The sequence below is a fragment of the Genypterus blacodes genome, unplaced genomic scaffold, assembly GCF_046128005.1.
Source record: "Genypterus blacodes isolate CSIRO-AG114 ecotype Tasmania unplaced genomic scaffold, CSIRO-AGI_Gbla_v1 ptg000120l_1, whole genome shotgun sequence".
Classification (NCBI taxonomy): Eukaryota; Metazoa; Chordata; class Actinopteri; order Ophidiiformes; family Ophidiidae; genus Genypterus; species Genypterus blacodes.
The window spans coordinates 577,517-590,274 of NW_027466923.1; the positions used below are offsets into that span (position 1 = coordinate 577,517).

At 42.2% G+C, this 12,758-nt stretch overlaps 1 protein-coding gene across 2 annotated transcripts; it reads right to left on the minus strand.

Annotated features, from left to right (window-relative positions):
- Positions 1 to 2,183: 2,183 nt before the first annotated feature.
- Positions 2,184 to 9,941, minus strand: klhl20 (kelch-like family member 20). 2 transcript variants are annotated; one of them, XM_076162266.1, is made up of 14 exons: positions 9,818 to 9,941; positions 9,132 to 9,201; positions 8,791 to 9,039; positions 8,112 to 8,220; positions 7,457 to 7,663; positions 7,045 to 7,203; positions 6,737 to 6,831; positions 6,443 to 6,558; positions 6,111 to 6,294; positions 5,891 to 6,034; positions 5,673 to 5,806; positions 5,383 to 5,591; positions 5,148 to 5,254; positions 2,184 to 4,289 (listed from the first exon to the last, which is right to left on the minus strand). In XM_076162266.1, the coding sequence occupies exons 2-14, from the start codon at positions 9,152 to 9,154 to the stop codon at positions 4,205 to 4,207; spliced, it is 1,821 nt and encodes a 606-aa protein (XP_076018381.1). In that variant the 5' UTR covers positions 9,155 to 9,201; positions 9,818 to 9,941; the 3' UTR covers positions 2,184 to 4,204. The 2 variants fall into 2 exon arrangements, with proteins under 2 accessions (XP_076018381.1, XP_076018380.1); XM_076162265.1 differs by having other exon boundaries at positions 8,791 to 9,048.
- Positions 9,942 to 12,758: the final 2,817 nt, after the last annotated feature.

The window sequence follows — 12,758 nt, forward strand, 5'->3', positions numbered from 1 at the left end:
TAAAATTTATATTATGTACGCAAGAAGCATGCTTAAGTAAATGCATTTAGAATGCAATTTAGAAGAGATGCTGCTCGACTCTAAACACACGTGCACGCATGCATGTCTGTTTTGTTTCATTCCATTCTGACAGCTATAGTTACCATGTCTTCAGTGACAAGACAAGTTAGGCCGGAGTTAAGCCTGGATTAAATCGTGTTAAACCAGGTGGAAAGTGAGACAGGTGATAATGTGAATTTCAGTGCCTCTCTTCAGATGGCCTCGTTAACGAAGCATGAAACTAAGCTGTGGCTGCCACCTCACCTGGTGGGTGAGTGAGTCCTCTACATCAGAATTGTTTAGGCGTTGTGGGCCTGACAGCAGATGGGGCTAAGTGAGGGTAGAGCTTCATTCATTCATGCATTATGATAACAATACATAAGAGTGTTTAATGTATTTTTCATGTAAATTGATATAACACATATATAACAAATATATGAACAATTAAACAATGCTTTCTTCTCCTTTGTTTTTTTGGAGGAAAACCCACACACAGTGAATTCAGCTTACAATGTATGCTGAAAATATATATCAACAATATCACAGTACAAACTATTTGCCACAAAACTGCCCAAAATTAAATCATGACCCTAAAATGCGTCTCTGTTTGTCTAAGTGTTACGTTCATTTGATCTTGGGTTTTGAGTGTACAGTATGCATCTTATTATTAAGGACACTGTAACCACATTTGTTTCCTTGTGCTTCATACCTGGTGAATATTGCGATTCTGAATCGTATGCATAAATATTTAAATTTCTTCCTTGATTGTTATCTTTACTTTATTCACTCATTGTCACAGACAAACACAGGGACATTCAGTTGTAGGGTAACACTTAATTTCTTGTCATAGCAAATATTTAGAGTCCAGGGCTGCTATGATGACCACAGCTGATACATGAAAACACATTTGGATCATGTTTCCTACATACCGCTAATGGGCTAAAGCATTATGATTTTCAGCTTTGTTCATCATAATTACAATGCAGTAATTAGAATATATGTTTAAAGGAGAATACGAGTCAGTTTGAGAACTAAATGACTCCTTTGGTCTCAGACATTGGAAACAGTACCTGTGAGATACAAAGAGAATCCACAGAGAAACTATGATGACAGCCCATCAGGTTTCATTTTGTACCACTTTGAGTTGTTTCATTGAGGACAAAACTATGCTGGTAAAATCTGGGGCCATTTGGAGCATTATTAGGAATAAGACAGACAGCAATTACAGTACAACTGTAACTTTCTCTCTCAAAATCAGTACTAAACAAAATATAACTGGACTGTTTCTGGACCACAGGAAACTGTGACATTGTGTAGTTAAGATTTTTTTCCCAAGGGGCAGACATACACAGATGGGCAGTGTGTTTCTTTGTTTTGGAAAAGGTAATATGACCATGTTTGGCAATTCTAAAAGGAAACGTAAATCAGCCACAAAACTTTTCCAGATTATCAAAATATAAAAGGATTTCTGCATGCATGACTGCAAAATATTTCAATATCCTCTCAATCGGATCAGTCATCAATATAAAGATTTGCATAAGAACTGTGATATCCTGCAGCTTAAAATGAGTAGTAGCTAGAAAACTAAACACAGCATTTCAACAAACATTTACAACAGTATTCATATTAGGACCTGCTCCATGATGAAAAGGTGGCTAACGTGCATTTCAATGTAACTGCCTAGTACAGGAGTGGGGGGCGAACAAGAGGCTCGCCAGCAGCATGCAGCTCTTTGTTGGCTGACGTGCGGCTCGCAGTGCAAACTGACTCAGTGTGAACTCCTTCAAATACACTGTGGTGAGAGACAACAGGGCATTTATGCTACAATCACATTCAATGCTGTGCCTTTGTAACAACAGATCTGATTTGTTTCCCCCCATTAATGTGTGAACAAGATGTTAGGCAATGCTTGTTGTTGTTTTATGTTTACATTTTCTAATGACACTTCTCTGTTAGGCACCCTCATAATTACGACCTGCTGTCTGCACCTCACAGCCCAGTACAAATAAGCAGAGGAAAGCTACAACAATGATGGGCTCATTGAGGAGACCAGGATATTGTACATTTATGGAGAACCTTTCAATTTAGCCCAGCAAGTTTTGAAAATGTAGCAAGAAATTGTTTAGGTTCTTGATCATGACTGCATGTGGATCATGGTTTTTGTTTATTATGATCATAAGTTTCCATTGAGGGCAGAACTGTGTTGACATTGGTGGCACATACAACTCACTTACAAATATTGATGTGACCCATCAAGAGCCAAACAGACTGGCTCAGACAAAAAATAATTCAAAACGATAAGACCTTGAATATGAATCTAGCTTTACTAACATGTCAACATTGGATCTAAAAAAAATTCAAAATATTAAAAGATATATTATATGATACAATAATGTTAAATCAATAGACCCTGTTCACCTGCATCACAATGTCACATGACCATACAACAGTGGTAAGCGGACCTCTGTATTTAATCAACAGCTGCTATGGTTTGTGTGTCTCATCACCATATTTTATTCACTGTAACTGGTTCTATTGGGATAAATAATCTGTATGCAATCATGTGGACTACTTGTGTCGCAGTGGGATAACATCCCCATTGTTTTGGTTTTGGACGGCGGCCCAGATTTATAGTAGACACTTCAGAGTGAACCAATGCCGTTGTGCTTCCCAAGAGGATTGAGTTTGGCTCCAGTCAACCCATTAACTTCACTTTGTCATAGTAACAAGCCTAGTAATGAATATCTGTTTAAGAAAGTCACAAGGTTACAGTTACAATGTGGTACAAAAAGTGATAAGCTTGCACTAGCCGACCAGTGTCATACGACCTGTGCCATCACACGGAAATACAGTCTATTAATTTATATAGAGAGCTTTATTATTTGCATTCCTGCTACATCACTAAACTATTAACTTCAAAGCCCATACATGGTCTACTTTTCACCACTGTAATAGCGCTAGTGTGTACCACAGTGTCATCTTGGAGCACCGGAGCCTACCAGCTGGAAAACGGCGACGTTCTCATCTAAGGGTCAAGTTGACCGACATGCCATCATAACTGTCATCATCTGAACTGAGACATTTAGAGCGTCACTGACACCGGCCCTACCTTCTGTTTAAGTCAGGCCAAGTCCCAGTTCCATGTGCAGGAGAGTCTGACTTTTCTAATGCTTAATGGCACACAGACGAGACCACAGAGCAGAGGTGAGCCACTGATGCCTTGTTTTAACCAACATGGAACTGATCCTATTCTGCTTTGTGAACACAACTCTAAGCCATTCCATTTCGACCAAAAATAAATAAGTTCTGAACTCAAAAAGAGTTGTTCTGGTGAGAACAAAATAGAAAATAACAGGACCTGCAGTTGGAACACGATGACGTATTGAGTGGGCTTGTATTCTATGCCTGCAATGGTAAACAATAAATACAAGGCCTCAGTGGCTGTTCGTTTGTTGTTTACCACTACCTAAAGCAGCTTCCCAAGAATCATCACAGTGTTCACTCACACAGATAATGTCTTGGAAAGGCTGAACTGAGCACTGGCCAAGCACCGACCGACTGACCGCCCGCCAGAACCGATGCACATTAGCAGAAAGGAGATACAAGAGACTTGAGAGGAGCACTGACCTCTTGACACTCATTATGTAGTCGTGTGTCGGCAAGATTCTTCTTTCAGTTCTCAGGAGGATGAGGCAATCTTATCTTATCTTATAGTGACCCGATCAGAAATCCCTCAATTCAATAAAAGAACAACAATGTATAAGTATTCCCCGCTGCAACAAACCCAATCACATACACAACATATTATGACCCACATTGACGTACAGACCATGAAGCTCAGAGAACGAATGTGGTGAGACCTTGACTGAGGACATAAACGGGTTAGCAGTACTTGGTAGCCTTTGGCTCAGAGTTCATTTCATGGTTAAAGAGTACTGTGGGCGGTTGTTGAAGCCTGGTTGGTTTTCAGAGTCAGAGGTTTTGGTGTGAGTTTTGGGACGAACAACACAGTTCATTGATGACTTCATTGTCCTTCTTCTCATCCTCGTGCTCCACTTTGCTCTCGTCTCTGATTGATCTAATAGCGTCGCTTTTGGAGGCACAAGTGTCGTGAAAAGGGGGCATCCATCGTAATGTGATGAAAAAGTGCGTGCGGGGGGGGGAGTTACCATATGTGGGATTCACAGTGAGTCATTTTAATGACACCCACGCCTCCACCCAGCCGGCGGTAATTCATTCCTCCATACAACCTAGAAACAGGTGACAGACAGATGAGGAGAAGAAAAGGCTCGGCTGTTCTTTTACCATGCAGAAATGATGCCTCAACAAATACTGAACTGATACTTGTGGATGTGAAAGCATGATAGATGAGGATGAGATAGAGCGAGATACAGTTATCATTAATCACACATTCCTCATTGGCTGCTTAACATAGCTTTACATGCTATCATACAGTTTTAGAAACGGATGCTTAACCTGTTCCTGACTGTGTTGGATAGAGATGTGTTTAGATTGCTATTTCGCTTTGGGTGAATGTTTATCCTTACTCTTCCCCACACCACGAACACTAGAATGAGAGCATGCTTTATGCCAAAAACAAAGACTTATATTTATTGTGATAGTAGATGGTATAATGGGAATAGAATGTTGGCGATGTCAATCACAATAAACAATCACTTACACTGATTTTGGCAACATAAAAATCTTGATGAGGTTGTGATTTTCAGGATGACATTTGTTGCATGATTGGATGTAATCATAATAAGCTTGATGACATTCTGTTCTTGAATGTGGGGCTTTGTACTGAACACTTGCTGTTGGATTCATGGTTCAGTTGTTAATATATTATAATTGTCTCTTGGTGTGGGACTGATTTTATTTGTAATATTATATCTGTAAACTTTGCTTGTTGCTTAACAGGCCCAACTCTTAAATACTTATCCAGCTGGTTCCAGTGCATTTAGTTTAGTCTACTATTTTAGCAATTAACATGCACAACTACAACATAACCATCAAAATATTGTAATATCTTAATAGTGATATAAATTCATTCATTATTCCAGGCATTTGATAAAAAATTTGATGTGTTTTTGGACATTGATACATACCTCCACGTGTTGGCATCAGGGTCATACACCTCTATGGTTTTGAGATACGTTGTGCCGTCAAAGCCTCCGACTGCCATCAGCTGACCATTTACGACTGCCAGGCCCACCTACAGAAATGGACACAACCCCAGGTGGTAGACTTCAGCCTCATGCACAAGAACAGAGCATTGCAGTTTTTACAGCATTATAATCCACAAATCTACAAAAACATCTAAGGCTCAAAAACGCTTTTTACCCCACTCCGCCTGGATGTCATGGCCACTACAGGAGACCACTGGTTGGTTCTGGGATTGTATCTCTCTGCACTGCTCAGTTCTGTGGTGTCATCTCTTCCTCCGACAGAGTAAATCATGTCCTGGTAGACAGCACATCCAAGGTGCTTCCTTCTGGTACCCATGGGGGAAACGGTGTGCCAGCGGTTCTCTTGAGGGTTATAACGCTCCACTGAAAGAAAGAAGGGTTAGGGTTAGATTTATCCCTTTAATTCCATACACACATTGTCATGGATGATTGTCCGTGCCGTACCAGTATTTAAAGGCGACGTCCCATCAGATCCCCCCACGGCGTAGAGAAATCCACCCAGCACAGCCACGGCTACACCGAGGCGCCTGGTGCTCATTGAGGCCACACGTGTCCACTTGTTCTCTTTAGGATCATACCTGGAACACAGGAAGTTTGGAATCCCATTACATTCAATGGAAAACATTCTTTTATCATTAGAGCATGTTTTAGATGACCGTTACCTTTCAACAATGTTGAGACAGGAAACACCATCCTGACCCCCCACAGCATACAGATAACCCCCCAGTACTGCCACGCCCACACTGGTACGACATGTGCTGGTGGGGGCTACGTCACTGCTCCACTGGTTTGTTTTTGGATCATATCTGTGCAGGAAAATTTGTTCAGTTTCCCAATTTTTAAAAGTTTATTACAGATGGAATAAAGACTTTGGTGCCAGACCTCTCCACAGAGTTCAGGTAGGATGAACCGTCATGCCCTCCCACCGCATAAAGCAAGTCATCCAGAACGCTGACACCGACTCCACATCGCCGTTTGCTCATCGACGCAACCATCCTCCACTCGTTGGTCTGGGGGTCGTATCGCTCCACACTAGAAATGGCGTCGCCACTGCACCAGCCACCGACTACAGGACAAGAACGGGAACATTCTTAAGTAAACATAAAGGTGAGAAGTGTACATCCACGTGTACGTTCAGAGCCAGACGTATGTACATGAAACACGGGTGTCCCAAACCAGAGCAAAAGGCCTAATACATCTGGAAACATACTGACCTGCGAATAGTACCTCTCCACAGCGGATTGGTTTCCTAGGTCGGGTTCTGGGGCCTTGCATCAGGGGCCTCTCTTGTGGCAGCAGCAGGTAATTCTTAGCCTCGTCAACCAGGTCTCTGCAAAGCAAAGAAAAGCCAGGCATCAGGAATACAAGTTCACAAATGGTCGGTACAGCAAAAACAGTATGTAACCCCTTCCTGATTTAGCTGAAAAACATGGTTTAAAGTTCTCATAGTTATTTCGAAAGCAAACCAGATAGACTTTTAGATACTTTACATTAACATCTAAACCAACCTGCACTCCTCATCACTCTTGATCAGCGGATCTGAGCCCACGGTGCCCACCAGGAACTTGGGGCTGAGCAGAGGCAGCCGGACGTGCTGTAGGACCTGCAGCACACATGTCAGTCAGTCAGTTTAATGTCATAGCCATAGACTGCAATGCTCCTGAATGTAGCTGCATGTGTGAATACTGAAAATCACTTGTGGTGGCTAAAAGGTTATCCCAGTAATTATGTTACTATGTCTGAAATTGGAAGTACCATCGAGTGTTCTCATACAATGATATCTGTATTGTGATGACAGTATCACCAGTGGAGGTACCTGTGGGAGTTGTGGCCTGCGTTCCTGGATGCTGTATTTCACCCAGGACATCACAGCATTGAAAACCTGCTCCTCGCTGCGTACATTGAGCTCATCACTGGAAATGATGTCGATCAACTGGTTGGCTGGCAGCAGCATGAACTCCTCACTCTCCATAACCTATTAGATGACAGAGCAAAACAGTTCATTTGTTAGCCAAGGAAAGTTTATATCAGGCAACTGAACCTCTCTCTCACTGGAGGTTAAATGTCTTCAAGCCTTTACTATGCCGGAAAATTCACTTCAGTGCCAGAGAACTTAAAGCCCTGGGTTATGTTCTTTTCCATGTCTTAGATTGCAGGTTAATATTATTATGATCAGTGCAGAGATGTGATTCTATGCTGAATGCTGGGTGGAGAATATGATCCCTTACCTCCTGAAAGTTGTGCTGGGTGAACTTGTCTGCGATGCGGAGCAGCTCACGGCAGGAGTGAGTGTCTGCGAAGGCCCTTATGCCCAAACAGTTGGACGGATCCAGCTGCCTTTTGAGAAACTCGCAACAGGCCTCCTGGATCTCAGCCAGCTGAAGGAGACAAGCTGCAGGAAGCAGTGCTTGCACATTCCCCTCCTCCACTGTCACCTACGAGCATGGAGGTCACAACATCAAACACACTATTGATTAATCCATTAGGTAATTACTTACTAAAGCTGTTTCAGTTGCTGTTGTTGTATTCACTTGGTTTCATTTAATTAAATCCACTGGCCTGGTGAGCAACACATAATCTGGACTTCAAACTTGGCTTTAGATTGATAGGTAGAATGTTTCTCTCTGTGTGAATTTCCACATTTACATACAGAGGTGTGAAGTTACGAGTGTAATCAATGCCTCAAAAAAGCAGGCAAAGGAGAATATGTTTAGTGCTATTCAGGCCTTGAAAGCAGCACACCTGGCTTACTGTGTACAGTAGCAACATATATAAAGCAACAACAACAACAGTTGTAGTTGTTATGACATGACCATTTATGTGCATATAATTCACCTTCCATCCAAACTCAAACATCAATACACTGGTCAATGATGCTGTTACCTGTGAGGTGTAGGCAAAGTCAATAAGCAGCTCCATGGCTCTCTCATCAATGTCTCGGATAACCACCTCAGTCTGTCGGCTCTCTGCAAGCTCTCCTGTGAACATTGCCCTGGAACAACATGGAGGTAAATCAAGACAGTTTAACACTAACACCACTACTACAACTACACATTCAAGCCTTGTACTTGCAACAGGAAGCAGATGTGGACATTAGGGGACATTGGGTCTGTCCCAAAACCTTGTGAGATGCCTGCATAGTCAGCATTCTAAGTCATAATATGCACCCCCCCAAAACAAAGGATGTCCCAATTCTTAGATGCTCTCTACTAAGATACCTTATCTATCTTATCTTATTTAAAGTGACTCAAGCATTAGTGACTTAAGTAAAACGGCAATCCCACAATGCAGAGCTTTTGTTTTCCTTGCCGCTGTTGCCAAGTGCTTGCTCATGGGGGAGTGTTGGGCTTCTTTAAATGCTCTGTATGTAAAATGACTTGAGATAACGTTTGTTGGGATTTGGCGCTATGTAAATAAAGTTAAATAGAAATGAACTGGATGCACACTGTGATGCAGTATGCCAGTACACTCTGGATGGGGGAGCAGCAGATGGTCACCAGCTGCTTTTCCTTCAATCTGAGCTTTCCGGAAAAATCTTAGGAAGTACAGTTTGTTTTTTTACCTGAAGTAGGGGCTGCAGGCAGACAGGATGACCCGGTGTGCATAAATCTTTTTGGCCCCCACCACCAGGACCACGTCACAGAGCTCTCTATGTTTTCGTAACAGGTTGATGACCTCCAGGGTCTGCCGTGGGTGTTTGTCAGAGACATAGGGCATGCGTGCCGGCTGGGGGACCCCTTCAGGGAGCTTGTTGGGGTCCCCTAGAGTACAGCGGCTGGTGATGTCCATTCCAGTGGTGTCTTGGCGTGCGCTGGTGGCCCTTAATGAGAGGGAGGCAGTGAGTAATTCAGTTGATCTACTAGATTTCAATTGATATCTAATGTGGTGATGGAACAACCCTACCTGCGCATTGGCTTTGTATCCATGCACTAATAAACAATGATGGGTCCCACTCCCACACCTTGATTTCACCCTGCAGAGAATTGACAAAACAGTCGAATTCAGACATTCAACAAACAACAACAACAAAACATATGGCAAAGATCGCCTCATATTTGGTTATTAAAGATTTGACAATTGCAACACAGAGAATGAAGAACATGATGTCAATATCAGAGAGAAAATGAATGTCACAGCACATTTGAGGTTACATTTAGCTAACGGCAGCTTCATGTAAATATTTGCGTGACGTAAACATAGTGGTGATCTAGGTTGACCTGTTGTTTTTGTTGTATAATACTCAGTTTGATATGAGGAAACGACAACATCTCTTCCGCTCTTGGTTCTGAAGCTATGTTGTGTTATGTTATGTTATGGGCTAGCAGCTGCTGTCAGCCCTGAATAGAAGGATCCACTAGCGTCTACACAAACTTTAAAACACACAAGACCAGACCAATAACCTGCTTTTACCATGTTTTATCGATAAAGGAGTTGGAATCACACCATTGTTTGATATGACCGGACTATTTAAAGTCTGAAACGTCAGAAGCCGCGACGTAACTTTCACGTCAATACTAAGGAATGTTTGTCATTCAAAACGAAGAAACCGACTCAAACGTAAGGAAATGCTTGTTCCAAACAAGTTTTACCTTATATTTCCATCCGTGTGAGAGAGAAGCTGCGGTTTATGACACTTATTACACCCCTGTAATGTCTCTAGCTCTTGTTTAGCTGCGCTTGGTTGCTCTCATTTCTTCTTCGTGTCTTTCTCAGTCTTCTTCTTTAGAGTTTATTGGCTTTGGAGAAACCGGCTTAGTGACGCATTACTGCCACCAACTGGACTGGAGACGGCTGGAACGCTGTCACTCGACATGCCCGGCTATTCTTCCACCATACCGGTTATGCAGGCCTATGCCCCACTAGGTGTCGCTCAAACTTGATATTAATAGCCGTAACAGTGACCTTTGACCCTTTTAAGATTTTACGGCTTGCTTTTAAAGCCTTAAATGGTGATAAAAGATCTGCTTATTTCCTGAAGCCTGATAGCTGCCTGAGATGTTCCAGCAGGGACCTACTAATTGTACCAAAACCTCAACTAGTGATTAGAAAATACTGGGCCCTTGCTGTGCAGGCCCTGCTGTGGAACTCCCTGCCTGGAGAACTCAGGCAGGTGTGACATTTACAAATGTATGGCCACAATTGCAAATTTTCAATTTCTACATTATGTATTTTTATGAAATGGGCCAAATTTCACTATCTATCCAGTTAAGTTTATATTTCATGTATTTTCCCAACCCTTCCACAAGTGTCCACCAGAATGTGTGCTGGTTGTGTAATGCGCATGGCTCTTGTCCTTCAGACTGAGAACAGGCTGTTGAACAAACACAGCCATGTCTCCTGTTTCTATTTATTTCTGTGCAAAACAGGTAATGCGTGCCTGAGGCCTGTAACAGAATTTCAGAGAACATGCTGATCCCTTTATCTACAAACTCAAGGCAAGCATCGCAGGACAGGTATACTGGACCAGATAATGAATGCTCATGCTTCAAATAACAAATGACCACACGTCAAATAATTTTTTAGTTAGCTTTTCATTTCCGTGAGTGTGTTCTTTTTTTTTTCTCTTCTCTTTTCTTCAGCACAGCCTATGATGCAGCCTGAAGTTGCCTTAACTTCTGTTTGACATCATCCTGTGAAAACTGTACCTATGAGATCAGCGAACCACAACGCTGATGTCATCCAGGTCTCTGCGTGCCTTCACTGCTGTTTGACATCATCCTGTGAAAACTGTACCTATTAGATCATCGAACCAACAACACTGATGTCATCTAGATCTCTGCGTCCACACTACTGTGCCATGTTCTCACAACCTTCGCCGGCCGTGGCTCCCTGCTGTTGCTGTTTTCAATTTACTTGTTTTCCATCGATCTCCAAATGTCCCATAACTGTATGCGCACTGTCATGTCGAATGCTTTCTGCTGTATGCCAATGTTCAGGAAGCAGACAGCTCCTCCTTACAGAGACTGTACGCCGCTTTCCCAACAATAAACCATGGGTGACCAGAAACATCAAGGTTCTCTTAAAGGAGAAGAAGAGGACCTTCCGAGTAGTAGACAGGGAGGCGATGAAGTGCGTCCAGAGGCTACTAAAGGAGACGTGTGGCGTGGCATGAGGAGCATCACTGGCTACAAGCAGACCGGTAGCCAGACAATTAGTTGAACCTGTTGAACCCGGCCTCCTGTCGACCCCTCCCTCAGCTCTTCAACCATTGCCCCCCCTTAACCCTCCAGCCCTGCTGACTCCCCTCCCCCACCATTAATCTCCAGCTGCACCATACCTGTCACGCCCCAAATGGTAGCCCATGCCCCAGCCAATGAGGTAAGGTTGTTAACTTTTGACCAAGTCTTTCACTGGAAGTGTGTTTCACAAACAAACAACATGAAAATGTTTCCAAAAGGAAATATAACAGTCAAATGTTACAATGTGGGAATGTACTTATTGCCATGTTTACCACAATTTCCCAGAAATGCTTTGCGTTACACTACTAAAATGTGAAAAACTGTCCAGCACAGGGGTCTCTATTGCCCTATTGAGACATAATCTTTTACCACCCTTAACTTTGTACTTTGTCCATTATCCTGGGCATACATTTCTGTGACAAAAACCATAAGGCTGGGACCCCTGATAAGGTGGTAAACACACACACACAAATTCCATTCCATTGTAATGATGATCAGATCACGCCCCATATCCATGGGTGTGGTTGATTAAGGAGAGCAAGAGGAGAGGGGGGTGTGTGTGTATTGAAGAACAGCAAAACAGTGAAAACTGATTGATTGATTGTGGACAGAGATTTGAAGAAACTTTGTGAATTAAGAACCTTAAAATAAGACAACATAGTTTCTGATTGCTATGAATGAGTAAATGCATGTTTTTGATTTAGTTTCACACAAACTGTGTCAGTCTTAAAATATTTTTTTCAGCAGCTGTGGTGTGTAAACCTTGACATAAGTGTACCAAATGAAGGAGTGCTCCTGGTTACCAGCATGGTGTTTTTTGTGGACTACCTCAGCTCACAACAACACTTCATGATGCCATTTTATTTGTTGCCATCGCATACAGCTCGTGTTAGTCATGAAAACATGTTCTTGTCTTTCCTATCTGCAACAAATGTGTCCACAGAACTGATTAAGACTGTTGGCTTCATTTCATGCCGCTTGGTTCTGATTAATCCTCACATTATGTCACATTAACTTCCACAAACACTATGTAAGACTACTACTACCCAGAAGTATCTCAATACAAACGTAACACTACACAATACTTTCATTTCGATGCTCAATGTTGTTTGCAGCACCCCCACTCTCTTCCGGTAAGCTACTGCAACTAAAGTTCCACCTGTGGGAAATAGTATGAATTCAACATAATTACATAAGGTATGCATTTAACATTGTAAGCTATATAATAACACACAAACAACTAGGGAATTATTATTTTGTATGGGTAATTCACACACACAAGTTTGGTGATGTTAATGTTGCCATGTAAATATAATAAGTGGTTTATCTTTTGAATGTTATACATGTGGTT

What these genes read in the sequence shown, in the direction of transcription:
- klhl20 (XM_076162265.1), bottom strand. Translation starts at nt 9,154, where the DNA reads ATGGATACAAAGCCAATGCGCAG. An exon ending in GCAGGCCACAACTCCCACAG is followed by an intron (nt 6,832 to 7,044) that starts GTACCTCCACTG and finishes TGTGTGCTGCAG; the next exon opens with GTCCTACAGCACGTCCGGCT. An exon ending in AAGAGTGATGAGGAGTGCAG is followed by an intron (nt 6,559 to 6,736) that starts GTTGGTTTAGAT and finishes TTTGCTTTGCAG; the next exon opens with AGACCTGGTTGACGAGGCTA.